Source organism: Schistocerca americana, chromosome 4 (assembly GCF_021461395.2).
Source record: "Schistocerca americana isolate TAMUIC-IGC-003095 chromosome 4, iqSchAmer2.1, whole genome shotgun sequence".
Lineage (NCBI taxonomy): Eukaryota > Metazoa > Arthropoda > Insecta > Orthoptera > Acrididae > Schistocerca > Schistocerca americana.
The window spans coordinates 317380300-317402647 of record NC_060122.1 but is presented as its reverse complement, the minus strand read 5'-3'; the positions used below and the strand labels follow the sequence as shown (position 1 = coordinate 317402647).

The 22348-nt window shown below is 43.3% G+C and overlaps 1 protein-coding gene across 1 annotated transcript in view; it reads left to right on the top strand.

Moving 5' to 3' along the window:
- Positions 1–22348, top strand: part of LOC124614068 (LIX1-like protein) — a 307684-nt gene that overhangs the window by 252971 nt on the left and 32365 nt on the right. The window contains exon 3 of the mRNA XM_047142904.1: positions 10426–10566. Within this exon, the coding sequence (XP_046998860.1) occupies positions 10426–10566 (141 nt within the window). The remainder of the gene's footprint in view (positions 1–10425; positions 10567–22348) is intronic.

The following is a 22348-nucleotide window of genomic DNA, read 5'->3' as shown; positions in this document are numbered from 1 at the left end:
TTACAGCGTCATCTGCAAGCAATCTAAGGGGGCTGCTCAGATTATCACCTAGATCATTTATATAAATGAGGAACAGCAAAGGTCCTATGACACTACCTTGCGGAACTCCAGATATCACTTCTGTTCTACTCGATGATTTACCGTCTATCACTACGAACTATGACCTCTCTGAGAGGAAATCACGAATCCTGTCACATAACTGAGACGATACCCCATATGCACGCAATTTGATTAATAGTCGCTTGTGAGGAACGGTATCAAAAGCCTTTCGGAAATCTAGGAATATGGAATCGATCTGAGATCCCTTGTCGACAACACTCATTACTTCATGGGAGTAAAGAGCTAGTTGTGTTGCACAAGAACGATATTTTCTGAATCCGCGTTGCTTATGTATCAATAAGTCATTTTCTTCAACACTGGAGTGAGGATGACCTCAGGTGGTTAAGTGATTCTATTTTTTACACCATGTGATGGAACTTCAAGTATTCCGAAACAGGTCATGCCCACAATAAAAGATTGTGGATTAAGCAACTGCTGTGCGGGTTCCTCATTTTACAAAATGATGTTGTTACTATTGCTACAAACTGAAAAGGAAAAGTGATAGGATAATAGAACGTCTGTTGAAACGTTCGGAAATATTTTCTATGGTATTATGACTAGCTGTAGAGAGAAAAACTGTCGTTAACGGTAGACACTGGAATATACTCAACAAATAATAGAGGACATTTGGTGTAGCTGCTAATCTGCGATTAGGAGAGAAAGTCGTGGCGTGTCACTTTGTACCATCAGATGACTCATAACAAAGAAAAAAGAGTAATAAGTGGTCGAACATCATTCTTTGCGGTTTTTTTTAGTTTTAGGAAGTAATTTTATGTCAGTATCCATCAAGTCCGATGGCGCTGCATATCTACAGCTCTATCAGTAGTTACCTCTCTCGGTGAGTGGTGTAGATTGTTTCCGTAATGAAGAATTACTGCGACAAAATAGTGCCGACGACGAAAGTGTTTCCTGATAACACTTAAATGTTATTTCTAAAGTAGTATAAGATACTGAATACTTATTTGGGAGGATCGGCTGTCATATTTCCTCTCTGAATATTCTGTATCGAGTTTTCCGCGTTTTTCCTAAATAACTTCAGACAAGTGCTCGAGTGATACCATAACCACTCTTGGACTTAGGAGTTAGTACATCGTCCCTTTTACGACGGCGAAAAGTTAATTTCTAACCTTCTAAAGCGATGTAACGCAATAAGAAATTGAACGTAAGTAACAGTTATTAATAATCTATTGGTTTGCCTTCCATTTTTTTAAGAAACTACAAAGAAACAGAAATGGTAGTAACATGAGGAAAAAACAGTAGTTCGAATACAACGCAACATAACAATATTTTCATATCATTTTTTCTATTTGTTGTAGAAAGTGTTGACGGGGTTCCCTTCACGGGATAAGTAATTTAAATCCTACTAAAGTAATGAAGCCGGCAATAACTGACATTCATACTCTAAATTTTGATTAAATTGCGTTTCCCGGTCTGGAAGCTTGGTATAACGGATAAACGTAAATTACAAGCACTGGGCGGCTCCGAGCTATTAAGACTGCAACATTGCTAGACGTGCGTTGTCTTGATCTTGCAGCTGCAAACCTGTTCCGAGTGTCTGTCACGCAACACCGCCAACTGTGAGGTTAGCGCACAAAAAGCCCGTCACAGCATTCCGTGTGGCTGATCGTTTGTCAGCGGCACAGCTGGACAAGTTCAATCAGCGTGCCAGTCTCATGTATGATATAATACACAGAGAGTTCACTCACGTTTGACCATATCGTAACAACTTCATATTTATGGTCGTAGGAGTTACTCATCACCTAATGTCTCTGTCTAGTTGCAGAAGTAACAAATCTGTTAAAACAACATAAATAAAAGAGTTTTCTGCGTAAGTCGCTTGCGTATTACACCATTACTAGTTCCAATGTTTCTCAACTTTATCTTCCGGTGAAGAATTTTGCAGTTGCTACCCTGGCATTAGCGAGACTCACAGACGACTATTTGCATCACCAGGCCAAGTTGCAAACAGGTTATGTTTCGTCTTCTACTGATCATGCAAAATTTTCATTACAGACAGCATTGCTGAAGATAACACCACAAGAGTAATGTGTACATTACGTGATCAAAACTAGCCGGACACCCTCAAAAACATAAGTTTTTCATGTGCATTGTGCTGCCACCTACTGCCAGACAGTCCACATCATCAACACCAGTAATTAGACATCGTGAGAGAGCAGAATGGAGCGCTCCGAGGAACTCACGGACTTCAAACGTGGTCAGGTGATTGGTTGTCAGTTATGTCATATGTCTGTACGCGAGATTTCCACACTCCTTAACATCCTTAGGTCCACTGTTTCCGATGTGATAGTGAAGTGGAAAAGTGAAGGGACACGTACAGCACAAAAGCGTACAGTCCGACCTCGTCTGTTGACTGACTGAAACCGCCGACAGTTGAAGAGCGTCGTAATGTGCAATAGGCAGACATCTATCCAGACCATCACACAGGTATTTCAAACTGGATCAGGATCCACTGCAAGTACTATGGTAGTTAGACGGGAGGTGAGAAAACTTGGATTTCATGGTCGAGCGGCTGCTCATAAGCCACACATCATGCTGGTAAATGCCGAACGACGCCTCGCTTGGTGTAAGGAGCGTAAACATTGGAGTGACGAATCACGTTACACAATGTGGCGATGCGATGGCAGGCTGTGGGTGTGGCGAATGTCCGGTGAAAGTTATCTTTGCTAGCGTGTGTAGTGCCGACGGTAAAATTCGGAGTCGGTGGTGTTATGGTGTGATCGTGTTTTTCATGGAGGGGGCTTGCTCCCCTCGTTGTATTGCGTGGTACTATCACAGCACCTTCTTACTACTCAGATCAGACACCTTCCTGCTTCTCACTGTTCGAGAGCAATTCAGGGATGGCGATTGCATCTTTCAACACGATCGAGCACCTATTCATAGTGCGGAGTGGTTACACAACAGTAACGTCCCTGTAATGGACTGGCGTGCACAAGAGTCCTGACCTGAATTCTAGAGAACACCTTTGGGATGTTTAGGAACGCCGATTTCGTGCCAGGCCTTACCGACCGACATCGATACCTGTCCTCAGTGCAGCACTCCGTGAAGAATGGGCTACCATTCCCCAAGAAACCTACCAGCACCTGATTGAACGTATGCCTGCGAGACTGGAAGCTGTCATCAAGGCTAAGGGTGGGCCAACACCTTATTGAATTCCAGCATTATCGATGGAAGGCGCCACGAACTTGTAAATCATTTTCAGCCAGGTGTCCGGATAGTTTTGATCACATAGTTTATGTAAGGGTAAAGTAGAACCACATAGACGCTGCATACCATTACACTATCTGATCAAAAGTGTCACACCTATTAGTGGATATTAATATCTGTTGTGTCCACACATCGCCTATCCGACGACTTCAACTCTTTCAAGGAAGTGTCTGAATATCTGTGGAGGTAAGGCAGTTGATTTTTCCTCAGTAGCCGAAGGCAGTGATGTTGGACGCTGTAGTCGCTAGTCGACGTACTAGCTCGTTCCACAGGTATTCTACGGGATCCAGGTCGGGACTGTGCATCTGACAGTCCAGTTCAGGAATGTTGTTGTCCTCAAACCCTTGCCTCACAGGTGCTGCTTTATTATGAGGTGCACTGTAATGTTCATACAATCGACCGCCGTCTCCGAACTGTTTGTGTACTGTATACAGTACACAGTGCTGTAAAATGTGTTAATATCCTTCCCCACTCTGCCTTTTCTTAACCGCAATAAGGAGACCATACTCGAACGACGAAAAACACCCAAATACCGTAAAACAACCATCTCCGTCCTACACTATTGGCACCATACACGGGGGCATGTAACGTCGTACAGGCATTCGCCAAACGCAAACCCTATCATCGTATTGCCATAGGTGACAGCGTGGTACATCGCTCCAAATCACTCGTTTCCATTCATCCATTGTCCAGTGGAGTCGGTATTTACATCACGTGAAACGTTGTTTAGCATGGACTAAAAAAATTGTGTGGCTCATGAAGTGCTGCTCGACCGTTAAACTCTTTTACTCTTTTTTTTTATTTTTTTTTTTTTAAATCCCTGTGCGCCGTGATTGGTGTAGCTGGACTACTGCTAGCGCTTTCGAACTCAGGACTGATCACTTCTTGTGATTTTATGAGATTTTGTGCAAACACCCTCCACAGTCCTCGACGGTCCCTGTCCGTCTCTACCTGAGGTTTGCCTGGTCTCGGTTTGGCTGTGCTTATTCGTTCGCGTTTCCACTTGACGGTCACATCACCAACAGTCAACTTGGGCAGGTTTAGAAGGGTTGAAATATCTCTGGTGGATTTGTTACTCACGTGACATTCAGTGACCAATCCACGTTGGAAGTCACTGACCTCCCCTGACCGACGCAGTGTGCTGTCACTGCTGCTCTACCGACAACACAGTACTTCCCACCTCCTTTTATACAGGCACCCACCTCTCGTGACATCTACCGGTCAGTTCCGCATTACGTAGGGGCGTCCGGATACATGCGATCAGACAATACATTTTTTGCATGTGTTCTTCAGTTCACATGAGGCATTAAACTTTTCTTCTTCACTTTTTACGTGTTCTTATACGTATCAAACATGTAAATGTATTTACATCAAGTACAAAGATAAGTGATTAGTACATTAACTGCAACTAGTTTCTTTTATTTACTATGAATCACATCATTGCAAATTATATTATAGACATATAAATGAAACAAGCTAAATGTTGTACGTGTCATGGTCTGTCGCCTATCTTATTGTATTAACGGAAGTTTACTTAAACAATGAGGAACCAAAGAAACAGAAACTCGTACACCTGACTAACGTCGTGTACGCCCGCTGCGAGCACGCAGAAGTGCCGCAACATGACGTGGCATGGAGTCGACTAACATCTGAAGTTAGTGGTGGAGGGTACTGACTCCATGAATCCTGCAAGACTGTCCATCTACCTGTAAGACTACGAGGGGCTGGAGATCTCTTCTGAGCAGCACGTTGCAAGGCATGCCAGATATGCTCAATAATGTTCATATCTGGGGAGTCTGGTGGCCAGCTGAAGTGTTTAAACTCAGAAAAGTGTTCCTGGAGCCACTCAGTATCAATTCTGGACGTGTGAGGTGTCGTATTGTCCTGCTGGAATTGCGCAAATCCGTCGGAATGCACCATGGACATGAACGGATGCAGGTGATCAGACAGGGTGCTTACGTACAAGTCACCTATCAGAGTCGTGTCTAGACGTATTATGGGTGCCATATCACTCCAACTGCACACACCACACACCATAACGGTGCCTCCACCAGCTTGAACAGTCCCCTGCTGACACGCAGGATCCGTGGATTCATGAGGTTGCCTCCATTCCCGTAACGTCCATCCGCTCGATACAATTTGAAACGAGACTCGTCCGACCAGGCAACATGTTTCTAGTCATCAACGCTTCAATGTCGGTGTTGACGGGCCCAGGTGAGACGTAAAGTTCTGTGTCGTGCAGTCCTCAAGGATTCACGAATGGGACTTCGGCTCCGAAAGCCCATATCAAGTTTCGTTGAATAATTCACACGCTGACACTCTTGATGGCCCAGCATTGAAATTTGCAGCAATTTGCGGAAGGGTTGCACTTCTGACACGTTGAACGATTCTCTTCAGTCGCCGTTGGTCCCGTTCTTGCGAGATCTTTTTCCGACCGCAGTGATGTCGGAGATCTGATGTCTCACCGGATTCGTATTATTCACGGTACACTTGTGAAATGGTCGTATGGGAAAACCCCATTTCATCGCTATTTCGGAGGTGCTGTGTCCCATCGCTCGTGTGCCGTCTATGACACCGCGTTCAAACTTACTTAAATCTTGACAACCTGCTATTTTAGCAGCAGTAACTAATGTAACAACGCCGCCAGACAGTTGCTGTGTTATTATGGTATATTGATAATTTTTACTTTTGGACTACATAACTACAATTGAATGAAACACAATTTTCGTGGCATACGCTTTTCGCCTTTGTTCTCTGCAAGACATCTTCAGTGGAATGTTATGTGGACAGTTTTCTACATGTTATGTTCTATTTTTGTTGTTGTTCCTCTTCTTATAACTGCCACGTGAGGTTTTTGTTTTCCACATTTCACAGTACTAAGAACTGAACACTTGTTTTGATGCAGTGTTTTGGTTTGTGTTGAACTTGTGTCTTATATAGGCATTGCCGACCGCAGCGACGTATTCTGCCTGTTTACATATCTCCGTATTTGAAGACGCATGCCTATGACAGTTGTATTTGAATACGCATGCCTATGATAGTTTGTTTCGCGCTTCAGTATATACTACATGTACATATTTATTAAATAATTTATTGTGTTACAAAGATAAATGGAGTGCTACATGAGGTACATGTAAACAACCAAGTTCCAGTTATTGCACCAGTCAGTTGGACTTCCTTCATTGACGATATTTGCATTTGTTTATAACAATCGTGCCTCCCCCCCCCCCCCCCACCACACACATACACCTCCTAGACTACGTCAATCCACCTACAGTTGTGCAGAATGCAACATAAGAGGCATATATCGACACCTTTTGTATATCATCTCCTGACGATGAAGTTGTAAATCTTTGGAAACACTGTTTCCTCCTCAAGTGTGTCACAGTTTGGACACCGAGTGCATTTTTGTGGAAGGGGATGCCACGTGACTGGATCTGTGTACGACAAGAATCACCTGCGCTCTTGTAGAACGCCAGAGGTAAATGACTAGAGCAAGACCCAGAACAAGGCAGCTATCCTCTGGCCTGTTCAGGCTCTTTCTCCACGTTACTTACCTGCACAATAAAAATCGGAACACCGATTTCACGGTCTTACAGATACACATATCAGCTCGGTGTCAGTTCGAAGAACCGAAAATGTTCTGTCTGTCGACTAGTCGCAAGTGTACCTGTGGTCATTTGTCGTTACATCATAGTACTGTTTCACTGTTCATCGTTATTCTCGTTGCTATTTAAAATGTATCTGAACGTTAACTGCCTGACAGTAAAATAATAATCTCAGATAAATTATCTGTTGTCAATAAAGTAAATCACAGATAGTGGTTGCCGACCGCGGTGGCCACGCGGTTCTAGGCGCTGCAGTCCGGAACCGCGCGACTGCTACGGTCGCAGGTTCGAATCCTGCCTCGGGCATGGATGTGTGTGATGTCCTTAGGTTAGTTAGGTTTAAGTAGTTCTAAGTTCTAGGGGACTGATGACCTCAGATGTTAAGTCCCATAGTGCTCAGAGCCATTTGAACAGATAGTGGTTGTGCCTATTATTAAGTGGTAACATTGATATGCTTGGTGATAATAAACACAGCTGTTCTATAATTTCAACTTTTATTTTGTAAGTAACTGTGCTTCGTTTATGTGTTTCGTGGTTCATTTCCGCGACGATTCGCTGTAATCTACATGCTGGCCATTTATGTAACTCAGGTTTATTTAAATCTTAATCTACAACAATATTTGATCAATGTAACCCAACTCCGTCCTAATTTACCATCTGCGTTTAAGAATTTCATTACTCTCCAATATCTTTAATTCAGAAGGAAGGTGGTGAAATATTTTTATAGCTTCTTACTTTCTCCATCCACATTCCATAACCTACCTTCATGTAGCTCCACACAAAACTCCACGCTTCTCAAGTACGCATAAACAAGCGTGCTTCCAGTAACATACTTGTGTGTGTATAGGATCAATTTGCGTAAGCGTCAGGACTGTGCAGGCAGCTTGATGCTTGATCGAATTTCGATTTTGCACGATTGTGCAAGCGTTCAAGCCTGCACGTGCTTGAACTTGTGTACCAAGAATGGGGAGATCCGTGCAAGCATTCGTTTGTGATTTAATCTGATTCAATTATTTTTGAAACTGTTAAATTACGTTCTGTACAAAGGTTACACTTTAATGTAGGACAAGGTAAAGAATACAGTATCACACGGAGAACAAGAGAAGGAAAATAGCAATACTGTGAGACGCTTTTCGTATTGTGGTTGGTTCAAATGGCTCTGAGCACTATGCGACTTAACTTCTGAGGTCATCAGTCGCCTAGAACTTAGAACTAATTAAACCTAACTAACCTAAGGACATCACACACACATCCATACCCGAGGCAGGATTCGAACCTGCGACCGTAGCGGTCTGGCGGTTCCTGACTGTAGCGCCTAGAACCGCTCGGCCACTCTGGCCAGCTAGACTCGCATTCGGGAGGACGATGGTTCAAACCTGCGTCTGGCCATCCTGATGTAGGTTTTCCGTGGATTTCCTAAATCGCTTAAGGGAAATTCCGGGAATGTTCCTGTGTAATGGCACGGCTGATTTCTTTCTCTGTCCTTCCGTAATACGAGCATGTGCTCCATCTCTAATGACATCGTTGTCGATGGGACGTCAAACACTGATATCCTCTTTTCCTAGCGAGGTGGCGCAGTGGTTAGCACACTGGACTCACATTCGAGAGGACGACGGTCCAATCTCGCGTCCGGCCATCCTGATTTAGGCTTTCCGTGATTTCCCTTAATTGCTCCAGGCAAATGCCGGGATGGTTCCTTTGAAAGGACACGGCCGACTTCCTTCCCCGTCCTTCCTTCATCAGAGGAGTCCGATGACCTCGCTGTTTGGTCTCCTCCCCCAAACAACCGAACCCCAACTCCTCCTCCGTGCATGCTTGCCTTCTGTACTGTACTTGTGTGTGCAAGCTTTCAACCGGTTTTCGACATATGGGAAAGCTGCATGGTTTTTAGACAATGATTTAGACGCTTTACTGCGAGTACATTTCCATTTTATTACAAAAAATTCCATGAACTGTTTTTAAGTCGATCACGAATTTGTGACAACGAAAAAATCGTGTAATATTTCAGGACACCTACTGAAAATCTTTTTTAAAGAGGCGATATGTGGCTAGGCACACAAGTAAAATAAAAAAAAATTAATGTGTAGCACGCAAATGGCGTTTTTCTTGTAAACTACTGCAGTTTATCGATGTATCTTTACCGACGTTTTAATTAATTGATAGCTATTAATTTTTAAGTAAGATTAATTACCAGAGTCGAGGTATTTTGACCTCTTGCTTCGGCTGAAATATTTACTTTAAAAGGCTTTTCTAAATAAATGTCAAAGTTAAAATGCCCAGTGCTCTTATATGACGAATTGTATGATTAGTTCATGGAAGTTCTTACATACGAAACCTGTTGTGGTACTAAAAATAAGAGGCAGTTCAGACTTCCAATATGTGTTAGTGAAGTTGGAGAAAATTTCTGAAAGAGAAATCAATTGCGAAAATTCTAAACGGACGAAGAAAGCTGATGAAGTAAATACCGGATGATCAAAAAGTCAGTATAAATTTGAAAACTGAATAAATCACGTTATAATGTAGAGAGAGAGGTACAAATTGACACACATGCTTGGAATGACATTGGGTTTTATTAGAACCAAAAAAACACAAACGTTCAAAAAATGTCCGACAGATGGCGCTTCATCTGATCAGAATAGCAATATTTAGCATAACAAAGTAAGACAAAGCAAAGATGGTATTCTTTACAGGAAATGCTCAATATGTCCACCATCATTCCTCAACAATAGCTGTAGTCGAGGAATGATGTTGTGAACAGCACTGTAAAGCATGTCCGGAGTTATGGTGAGGCATTGGGGTCGGATGTTGTCTTTGAGCATCCCTAGAGATGTCGGTCGATCACGATACACTTGCGACTTCAGGTAACCCCAAAGCGAATAATCGCACCGACTGAGGTCTGGGGACCTGGGAGGCCAAGCATGACGAAAGTGACGGCTGAGCACACGATCATCACGAAACGACGCGCGCAAGAGATCTTTCACGCGTCTAGCAATATGGGGTGGAGTGCCATCCTGCATAAACATCGTACGTTCCAGCAGGTGTTTATCAGCCAGGCTGGGGGTGATGCGATTCTGTAACATATCGGCATACCTCTCACCCGTCACTGTAGCGGTTAGCGCCATGTGTCGGACATTTTGCGAACTTTTTTTGGTTCTAATAAAACCCCATATCATTCCAAGCATGTGTGTCAATTTTTACCTCTCTATCTACATTATTCCGTGGTTTATTAAGTTTTCAAATTTATACTGACTTTTTGATCACCCGGTTTAAGTAAAAAATCTGTATGGAAAGGCCGAAAGGTATACAGTCGTAACTTTAGGTGAAGAAATAATGTTTCTGTGGACACACTGGATCATTCGTTGCTCCAAGAAAACGTGAAGATGCACAGGAGCAGAGGCGCGTGTGAACAGCAGTACGCCATCGAGGACAGCGCCCCGGCTACCGGCGCGGCGCCCATGAGCAGCGCTGACGATGCCTTTCTCTTGTGTTGCAGAACTGCCCGACGAAAGCGGAGGCGCGGCGCAGCGCGGCCAAGATCGCGCTCATGAACTCCGTGTTCAACGAGCACCCGTCGCGCCGCATCTCCGACGACTTCATCGAGAAGGCGGTCGCGGAGGCGCGCGCCTCCTTCAAGGTCAGTCCCCGCCGTCTCTTCTTCTTATTTCACGTCTGGCTGTCCTCTGCTTCACGGCATCTGCTTCTGCCTCAAACTTCGCTCGTGTGTGATTCGACCGTGGAAGCGCCGCCTGTTGTGTAGTTTGAAAATATGGACATATCGTTCGAGGCCGACGCGTCGTCATTGAATTTCCTAACACTCGTCATACTCCAAGGGTCAAGCTTATACAGACGGTATACAGGGTGAAATGTATTTAAACCGACAAACTCTGGGAGGTTCTAGGGGACATCAAAACAAATATTTTTCCCTAAAGTCATTTTTTCCTATGAGGATTATTTAAACCGGTGGAGGCCGTATTACGTTCTTCACTTGTTAGAGGCCGTGTTACGATGTTCAGTTTAGAGATGGGCAAACTGAAACACGTAACTGTTTCGAACCAAATGAAACAGTACGATGTAATGTTTTGATACGCTGTTTCGAAACAGTGAAACAGTTTGTGTTTTGTAATCTAATATCCCTACACATTTTATCATCTTGAATGTCTACTGTATAAGTATGTCCATATAAACACAAATGAGGTGCGAGACCGCTAATCGTATCGCAGAAAGTATGGAACTATCACTTAGGTGTCTTGGTAGTTTCGTATTTCCTGCAGCAAATGCGCTGCTTTCGTGTCGTGTGACTTTCATACTTTTCAAATTGGCTGAGGACAGCCGTAGCTGAAGATAGAAGAACTGGAGGTGGGAGCAAACTGCAGAAACAACGGATGTGCTACTGGGATTCCCACATTCCGTTAATATGGGTAACAAACCCATCCTTCTAATTTCCATGCACACAAAGGGAATCATTGTGGATAATAGGCACAGTGACTATAGACTCACAAATAACGCCAAATAATTCGAATAAATAACAAAATATAACAGAACAAATTTTGTCTTTCAAGGTGTTTTGAACCGTTACTATAAATACACCATGCTTCCCAGCCTTTCCCGTTCACCATTACACTATCAGTGATATGTCAAACAGATTCTTGCAATTATACCTACATCAAATTTATGTATATGTCTAATAACTGTCACTCTACGCCTTTTTTATTCAAAATGTTGTAGGCTTACTTGCGTTTCTTAATATGATTATTGCACATCAACAGAGAATCGTATGTTATAAAAAAAGTGTAATTTAACTACATGATTTTCACATATTTATTATTTTGAATGTGAATAGTATGCGTTGTTTTATTGTTTTGTTAGTGTTTATACAGCAGATGTTACGCCATTTCGGAATAGGACAGTCAGCTAGAAACGAAGCTTTATTTTCGGGTATATTAAGCGTCATGCTATTTCTTGTCAAAAAGATTTCGACACTCTTGAAAGTGTTTCATGAAGTGGTGTGTTGTGTTTCAGTACCTGTGCCGAGCCCGAATCTCGTCCGACACAGAGCGGAATGAAACGTCCCTGTTTCGATACAATTAGTCCGTTCCAAGCACAGGTGGACTGAAACAGCCTTATTTTGAAACAACGATACAGTTTCTGTGTCTGGATCGAGATCGAATCTGGTCCGGTTATCCGAGGCAGGGGCGGAATGAAACACCACTGTTTAGAGACAGTGGACCACAGCCGTTCCGAAACACTGAAACAGTTCCACGTATCGATACACTGTATCGAAACATAGAAACAGTGGCCAAGTCTAGTTCAGTTGTTAGAGGGCGCATTACGCTCTTCCGTTGTAGACAACTGCTGTCCACCAGTGTAGTAGTGCATTGTCGCTGTTTACTAATGGAGAGATACACCTGGAGTGAGTACACTGACACGCTTGGTGCGTACTACGTAGCGCACCACAAAGGACGAGCTGCGCAGCAGGTTTATCAACAATAATATCCTAATCGCCGTATCCCGCATCATGCGACATTTGCTGCTGTGTACCGACGTCTGCGTGAGACCGGGTCATTTAGCAGATTACCTGGACAGGGACGCCGTCGCACAGTAAGAACGCTGCAATTTGAGGAAGCTGTCTTGCAGCGTGTGGAGCGGAATCCTTCAATCAGCACTCGTGCAAAGAACAGTCCTTCGAGAGCAAGTGTTACGTCCATCTCACTTACAGCGTGTCCACAACCTGAAACCAGATGATTATCCACCCAGAGCACAGTTTTCGCAGTGGTACCTGGGACGCTGTGAAATGCATCCTACATTTCCATCCTGTGTGTTGTTTACCGATGAAGCAACGTTCGGTCGTGATGGAGTCTTCAACATGCACAATCCGCATGTTTGGAGTGAGGATAGCCCACATGCCACAGTTGCCAGCGCTCATCAAGTGCGGTTCTTCGTTAATGTGCGGGTCGGTGTTGTTGGGGACTGTTTAATTGGTCCATATCTGCTACCTAGGCCATTAAATGGCAGGCACTATTACAATTTTCTCGCCAGAGCATTGCCGGAATTGCTGGAAAACGTCCCGCTCCCCACAAGACCACCCCTGTGGTTCCGACATGACGGGGCGCCGGCACATCTCAGTCGTCGTGTGCGTCGATTCCTGTACCGACGGTTCCCAGAAAAATGGATTGGCAGAGGTGGTCCTGTACCATGGCCTGCTCGATCCCCAGATATGTCTCCTCTGGGCTTTTTTGTTGGTTTAACTAATTTGTCGCCAGAGAAATCTTCCTCTACCGGTTTAAATACTCCTCATACGAAAAAATGACATTAGGGAAAAATATTTGTTTTGATGTCCCCTACAACCTCCCAGTATTTGTCGGTTTAAATACTTTTCACCCTGTATAATCCCCAACTATTTCACGAAAAGCAACTAAAACATTGTTTCATCAACTTACAAAAAGATTTATTCACTTTATCAGTGTGGTAGTCCTGTTATTGTGCTTCGTATCGGCGTTCGACTCCGAAGCGATCATTCACCCACCGTACAACCACACCCCCCCACACCCCAGGACCCCCCCCCCCCCCCCCACACCCCAGGAGGAACAGTAAATATCTTAGGAGGTGGTAGTACACACTAAATCGATTAAAACATTTCTTATTGTTGCTTACAGATATATTGTTGATTACAGAGATAAGTTTTCAGTTGACATTTTGGGATTATTTTTTGTCATTGTCATTTTTCTTTTGAAGTTCAATTTGTGAAGCTATGCCTGAAAAGAAGGGAAAGTAGAAAGGTGGAAGGAGTATATAGAGGGTCTATACAAGGGCGATGTACTTGAGGACAATATTATGGAAATGGAAGAGAATGTAGACGAAGATGAAATGGGAGATACGATACTGCGTGAAGAGTTTGACAGAGCACTGAAAGACCTGAGTCGAAACAAGGCCCCGGGAGTAGACAACATTCCATTAGAACTACTGACGGCCTTGGGAGAGCCAGTCCTGATAAAACTCTACCATCTGGTGAGCAAGATGTATGAGACAGGCGAAATACTTTCAAACTTCAAGAAGAATATAATAATTCCAATCCCAAAGAAAGCAGGTGTTGACCGCTGTGAAAATTATCGAACAATCAGTTTAATAAGCCACGGCTGCAAAATACTAACACGAATTCCTTACAGACGAATGGAAAAACGGGTAGAAGCCGACCTCGGGGAAGATCAGTTTGGATTCCGTAGAAATTTTGGAACACGTGAGGCAATACTGACTCTACGACTTGTCTTAGAAGAAAGATTAAGGAAAGGCAAACCTACATTTCTAGCATTTGTAGACTTAGAGAAAGCTTTTGACAATGTTGACTGGAATACTCTCTTTCAAATTCTAAAGGTGGCAGGGGTAAAATACAGGGAGCGAAAGGCTATTTACAATTTGTACAGAAACCAGATGGCATTTATAAGAGTCGAGGGACATGAAAGGGAAGCAGCGGTTGGGAAGGGAGTGAGACAGGGTTGTAGCTTCTCCCCGATGTTATTCAATCTGTATATTGAGCAAGCAGTAAAGGAAACAAAAGAAAAATTCGTAGTATGTATTAAAATCCATGGAGAAGAAATAAAAACTTTGTGGTTTGCCGATGACATTGTAATTCTGTCAGAGACAGCAAAGGACTTGGAAGAGCAGTTGAACGGAATGGACAGTGTCTTGAAAGGAGGATATAAGATTAACATCAACAAAAGCAAAACGAGGATAATGGAATGTAGTCGAATAAAGTCTGGTGATGGTGAGGGAATTAGATTAGGAAATGAGACACTTAAAGTAGTAAAGGAGTTTTGCTATTTGGGGAGCAAAATAACTGATGATGGTCGAAGTAGAGAGGATATAAAATGTAGACTGGCAATGGCTAGGAAAGCGTTTCTGAAGAAGAGAAATTTGTTAACATCGAGTATAGATTTAAGTGTCAGGAAGTCGTTTCCGAAAGTCATTGTATGGAGTGTAGCCATGTATGGAAGTGAAACATGGACGATAAATAGTTTGGACAAGAAGAGAATAGAAGCTTTCGAAATGTGGTGCTACAGAAGAATGCGGAAGATTAGATGGGTAGATCACATAACTAATGAGGAGGCATTGGATAGAATTGGCGAGAAGAGGAGTTTGTGGCACAACTTGACAAGAAGAAGGGACCGGTGGGTAGGACATGTTCTGAGGCATCAGGGGATCACAAATTTACCATTGGAGGGCAGTGTGGAGGGTAAAAATCGTAGAGGGAGACCAAGAGATGAATGCACTAAGCAAATTCAGAAGGATGTAGGTTGCAGTAAGTACTGGGAGATGAAGAAGCTTGCACAGGATAGAATAGCATGGAGAGCTGCATCAAACCAGTCTCAGGACTGAAGACCACAACAACAACAATGCCTGAAATTAAGTAACTGTTTTCTTCAACTGTGATTTCGATGTACTGACCACTTCTACTATGTCGTTTTAGTATGCCGCACTATTTACAAATGCCGAGTACGCCGATACAGAATTTGTGTACGAGCTTTGTAATTAGATACCCTGCTGTTGCTTATAGACAGCAGCGTAGTACGAGATTCAAGAGTATTTACTCGTGATTTCACTTAACTGCGTGAGACTGATTTCCTGTCAGAAAGATCAAAGTTCGTAGTAACTGACGGAAACCCATGGAGTAAAACAAAAGTGATTCCTGGCGTTCCCCAAGGTAGTGTTATAGGCTCTTTGCTGTTCCTTATCTATATAAACGATTTTGGATACAATCTGAGCAGCCGTCTTCTGTTGTTTACAGATCGTTTATCGACTAATAAAGCCATCACAAGACAAAAACAAACTGCAAAACGTTTTAGACAAGATATCTGAATGGTGCGAAAATTCACAGTTGACCCCAAATAAGGAGAAGTGTGAGGTCATCCACAGGAGTGCTGAAAGGAATCTGTTAAACTTCGGTTACACGATTAATCAGTCAAATCTAAAGGCCGTAAATTCAACTAAATACCTAGGAATTACAATTACGAACAACTTAAATTGGAAGGAACACATAGAAGATGTTGTGGGGAAGGCTAACCAAAGATAGCGTTTTATTAGCAGGACACTTAGAAACTATAACAGATCTCCTAAGGAGACTCCTACACTATGCTTGTTCGTCCTCTTTTAGAATACTGTTGAGCGGTGTGGGATACTTACCAGATACAACTGACAGAGTACTCAGAAAAAGTTCAAAGAAGGGCAGCAAGTTTTATATTACAACGAGCAGGGGAGAGAGTGTCACTGAAGTGATGCAGGATTTGGTGCGGACATCATTAAAACGAAGGCGTTTTCCGTTGCGGCGGAATCTCCTCGCGAAATTCCAATCACCAACTTTCTCCTCCGAATGCGAAAATATTTTGTTGACACCGACTTTCATAGGGAGAAACGATCACCATGATAAAATAAGGGAAACAGAGCTCGTACGGAATGATATATGTGTTCGTTCTTTTATCCGGACGTCGATTAGCGGACATTAATTATGGGGGGTGTCCAGCCCTCGCCTTTTATGATGGCTTAAACTCTTGAGGAGGGCATTTTGCGTGATGTGTCAGAATGTCTGTAGCGGAATGGTAGCCCATCTTCCACAAGAGCGGAAACCAGAGAAGACAGTGTTGTTGGACACTGGGTTCTGGACAGAAATCGAAGTTCCTCATTCCAGCCCAAAGGTACTCCACTGAGTTCATGCCCTGACTATGGGCCGGCCAGTCCATTTCAGGGATGTCATTGTCCACGTAGCACTAACTCACAGATAACCCTTATGACAGAGTGCATTGTGGCGCTGATAAGAACGATCATCGTCTTCGAGTTGTTCCTCTGCTCCTGTAAAATGTGTTCATATCCCTGGGCATTAACCATTTCCTTTAGCCTAACCACGAAGAAGTCCTACACACAATGTGTAATCAGACGTATCTGGACATCCCCAAAAACATACGTTTTTAATATTAGGTACATTGTGCTGCCAACCACTGCCAGGTACTCCATATCAGCGACCTCAATAGTCATTAGAGATCGTGAGAGAGCAGAATGGGGCGCTCCGTGGAACTCACGGACTTCTAACTTGGTCATGTGATTGGGTGTCACTTGTATCATACGTCTGTACGCGAGATTTCCACATTCTTAAACATCCCTAGGTCCACTGTTTCCGATGCAATAGTGAAGTGGGAACGTGGAGGGACACGTACAGCACAAAAGCGTACAGACCTACTTCGTCTGTTGACTGACAGAGACCGCCGACAGTTGGAAAGGGTCGTAATGTGTAACAGGCAGACATCTATCCAGACCATCACACAGGAATTTCAGACTGCATCAGGATCCACTGCAAGTTCTATGACAGTTAGGCATGAGGTGAAAAAACATGGGTTTCATGGTCGAGCAGCTGCTCATAAGCCACACATCACGCCGGTAAATGCCAAACGACACCTCGATTGGTGTAAGGAGCGTAAACATTGGACGATTGAACAGTTGGTAAACGTTGTGTGGAGTGACAAATCACGGTACACAATGTCGATCCGATGGCAGGGTGTGGGTATGGCGAATGCCCGGTGAACGTCATCTGCCAGCGTGTGTAGTGCCGACAATAAAATTCGGAGTCTGTGGTGTTATGGTGTGGTTGCGTTTTTCGTAGAGGGGGCTTCCACTCCTTGTTGTTTTGCGTGGCACTATAACAGCACATGCTTAGATTGATGTATTAAGCATCTTCATGCTTCCCACTGTTGAAGAGCAATTCGGAGATGGCGACTGCGTCTTTCATCACGATCGAGCACCCGTTCATACAGGACGGCCTGTGGCGGAGTGCTGACACGACAATAACATCCATGTAATGGACTGGCCTGATCCGCCCCGGTAGCTGAGTGGTCAGCGTGACAGACTGTCAATCCTAAGGGCCCGGGTTCGATTCCCGGCTGGGTCGGAGATTTTCTCCGCTCATGGACTGGGTGTTGTGTTCTAATCATCATCATTTCATCCCCATCGACGCGCAGGTCGCCGAAGTGGCGTCAAATCGAAAAACCTGCACCAGGCGAACGGTCTACCCGACGGGATGCCCTAGCCACACGACATTTCCATTTATTTATGGACTGGCTTGCACAGAACCCTATACAACACCTTTGGGATGTTTTGGAACGCCGACTTTGTGCCAGGCCTTACCGACCGACATCGATACCTCTCCTCAGTGCAGCACTCCGTGAAGAATGGGCTGCCATTCCGCAAGAACCTTCCAGCACCTGATTGAACGTATGCCTGCGAGATTGGAAGCTGTCGCCAAGGCTAAGGGTAGGCCAACACCATATTGAATTCCAGCATTTCCGATGGAGGGCGCCACGAACTTGTAAGTCATTTTCAGCTTGGTATCCTGATACTTTTGATCACATAGTGTATTGTAACGCTTGATTTTCGTACTACATTGTTGGCACTACACATGATGGAAGATAAATGTTTCCAGGCATTCGCAAACCCAAACCCGTCAATCGGATTCCCCGGGGTACAATATGATTCATCTCTCCAGATCACTCTTTCCAGTCTCACACTATCCAGTGGCATCCCTCTTCAATCTCAAGTATCGCTTAGCACAGACCAGAGAAAGATGCGCATTATGAGGTGCATCTCGACAACTGTACCACATTCTTTTTAACTCCCTATGCACAGTCATTGTGGTAACTGGACTGTTGGTAGTACGATGGTCTCTTTCCGCCAGTACATCAAGTCTACCTGCTATCGGTTTAGCTGTGGTTGTTCCTTCGCATCTCCACTTCCCAATCGCATCACCAACAGCTTCAGAAGGATTGAAATGTCCATGATAGGTTTAGTAGGTGATATCTAATGAGAAATCCACATTGGGAGTCACTTATCTCTCATAACCGACCCATTATGCCGTTACTTCTTCTCCAAGACAGTACTCCCCGTCTTTTTTCATAACGACGGCTCTGCCTCTCATGACAGCTGGTCGTCAACTGCGCTTTACATAGGGGTGTCTGGATACTTTTGATCATAGGGTATTTCGTCTGAACGTGGAAATCAAACTCTTTCAGCAAGCACACGCCGAATTGCTACACTTGTTCATGTTCAACAGACACTCACCGCAACGAAATGAAAGGTTCACTTTTTCGAAACCCCGCAATTGTCTTGCATGGGAGCGCATAAGTTTGAAAGATGGCTCGAAGGTGCCCAAAAGCTTCCTCTGTATTGGTGCAAAAGCATGGCGCCCGGCGACTCGACAAAACTTCAAACAGCAAGGTGTCGACACATGCAAAAAAAGAAAAGAAAAAATGGTCAGAGCTCAAAGTTCATGTGAGGTGTAAGGTGGTTTAATATTGGTACATTGGCACCAAAATTCACCACAATTCTGCTCAGCATCACCGTGGACATGTCACACGACGGGTAGGCCGTGACATCCTCTCTTACCCACATTTCACCCCCTTATTTTGACGTCTTTCCAATGGAGATCAGAACCGCGACACCCAGCGGTGAAATCGCGTGGTTTTATTATGGGTGACCGAGGAAAACATTTGACACACTCGGCCATTCAGAATCGACACGAAAGGGCCTAAGGGGGTGGCATGATGGACGTCAATGATACCACCCATTCCTTGCCGAGTTGATTCCCACACATCTCGCATACGGAAACGACAGTTCCCTGTGCGACGAACAACAGGACGACGTTCTTGACAAATTTGCGTTGTTCGTCTCAACTAAACCCTAACGACTCTACAGGGTTACAACACCACTGAAGTGTAACACCACTGAAATGAGGGCAGGAGAGGATGTCAGGGCCTACCCATCATGTGACACGTCCACAGTTTCGTTGGGCAGAAATATGATGAAGTTTGTTGCCAATGTAAGTAACATCATTAACCCACCTGACAGCTCACATGAACTTCAAAGCTGTGGCCTTTTCTTCGCAAATGTCGACACCTTGCTGTTTCAGGCATCGGTTAGCCGGTGGGTGACTTCACAGGTTTTACGCACTTTTGAGCCGAATTTCAAACTTATGCATAGCAGAGGGGGCATTTAAGGAGTTTATAAAAAGTGATCATTTAATTTTGTTGCGCATTGTAAGAATATCACGGATATCACGTATACAAGGCCTGTATCCCTCTCATTTACAGTGGATTCAGTATCTTAAAGATGCAGGTGAAGGTAGACGATTGGAATTCTGTCGTTAGTTAGTTGCAGATCGCTGAGTAATCCCATTAATACTGTGTACTGGTGAAGCAACATTCTTGTGACGATATCAACAACATTCGTAACTCTCATCAGAGGTCCAAGGAAACCCGCATGGCTTTGCGGAGACACATTTTCAAGTACGCTTACCTGTAAATGTGTGGTGTGATATGATAGACGACCAGTTGAATGGGCCTTTTGTATTACCTCAACGCGACCCGTTATGTAAGCTTTTTTGGAAATGAGTTTCCACCATTTCTGGAAGAGGCTCCTTTGGCTACGAGGACATATTCTTCCAGTATGGTGGGGAAGCTAGACATCAGGTGACACAATATCTAAACCTTAACATTCTCTGGTAGAAGGATTAGCAGAAATTCTCACGGACCTTACCGCTTTAGATTTTTGCTTGTGGGTATAGTTGAAAGGTGAAGCCTACAAATAAAAAGTAAATACAAGATACAATTTGATGATTCGGATTACGAATAGTGCTGCCCTTATGAAAAAACGCCAAGAGAACTTCAGAAGGGCTACCCTTGTTGTCTCGAGAGAATTCAAAAGGCGACTGAAATCGGAAGCGAAATTTATGAAAAATCTACTCTGCTTAACACCTTCTCTGATTATTTGTTTGGGTTTGTTAAACATGTAACGTGGAACGTGTTATTAGGATTGAAGGGGTCACCGGAAGAAAGTGCTAACCTACAAGAGTGTAGTTTGAAATCTTGCATCTTACATATTCAGTTAAATGTGGTGCATTCGAAAATACAACAGTTCTACATCTACATCTACATGTATATTCTGAAAATCACATTTAAGTGCCTGGCAGAGGATAAAGTGATAGTTCTAATCCCTACTAAATTGGAGCTTAGCACTTTCTTTCACTGACACTTTCGGTTAATGTATTACGAAAAGGAGAGGTTGCCACTCACCATATAGAGGAAGCGTTGACTCGCAGACAGGCACAATGAAAAGACTGCTAAACATTTAAGCTTTCGGACAAAAACGTCCTCCTTCGGATATAGAAAACATACACAGTTAAACAAAAGTTGTGAGTCAGGCCACAGTGGCCAGAATAGTGGCCGCGCGCGCGCGTTTGTGCATGTGTGTGTGTGTTTCATATTTCCGAAAAAGGACTTTTTGGTTCGAAACCTTAAGTGTTTAGCAGTCTCTTCATTGTGTCCGCCTGCGACCCACCGCTTCCTCTCTGTGGATAGCAGCACTCTGTCTTTTTCATAATACTGTCGTTATTCCATCCTGGACTATTTTCTGCTGCAGCGCACCTCTTCACAAACTAACTGTCTTTCAGACATTAGTTACCTAGTATACATCAACATTACATCATAGATTGTATTTTCCAAAGGTGTATTGTTTAGGTGCTGATTACGTTTTGCAGTTTATTACAATGTAGTTAGGAATTATTGTTTTACAGAACTTGATGTTTGAAATTTTGTATCATCTGCTTTTGATTTCACTTGGTATGTAGTTATTTGGAAGCAATTTGAATGGACAGATTTCATTGTTTATATAATAAATTATACACCCAATAATTAGGAACTGATTAATTCATATTTAAAGATGCACAAGAAATACTGAGAGGTACATGGAAATCTGTGCTAATTATATTGTGTTATTATGTAACATTATGTCAGAATAAACTGTATGAAATAAGACTACTTAATTTGCGGAGCATTGAAGCAAATACTTTCCAACTTGGACTGTACATGTAACTGTTAAACAAGGCGCAGAAGTGAAGGTTTTTTTAATAAATAATGCCGTCCAGGTCGCTTAATGTATTTCCGTTATCACCATATTTTGGCTATTGTTATCAGCTTACTGTAATTAAGATAAGAATTATTTTAATCTTAATTACATAACTGTTTAAGTCAATAGAAGAAATATCATAAACGAAATCCATTAAGCAGTACAGACAGCATTATTCATGAAAATTCATAATGATCACAGACTCATTCAAGAACTTAGTGGCTTTCATCAATAAGGGATAGGAGTTGTTGCACACTATCGTTAGAATAGCAACTAAGATTTTGTATGTAATAAGCATGTAGCATTTTGGACAAGGAACTACACTTGCCGTCAGTGGACTGAGAAATTGACTGACCTGATGAAGTGATCCTCGCATTGTATTTTTCAAGGTACACTGCTGTGGTTCCTTAAATGTAAGGTCATTTGATTTGTAATATGTGAAGTTCATTCTCTTATGTTAATAAAATAACTGAGTTAATTAT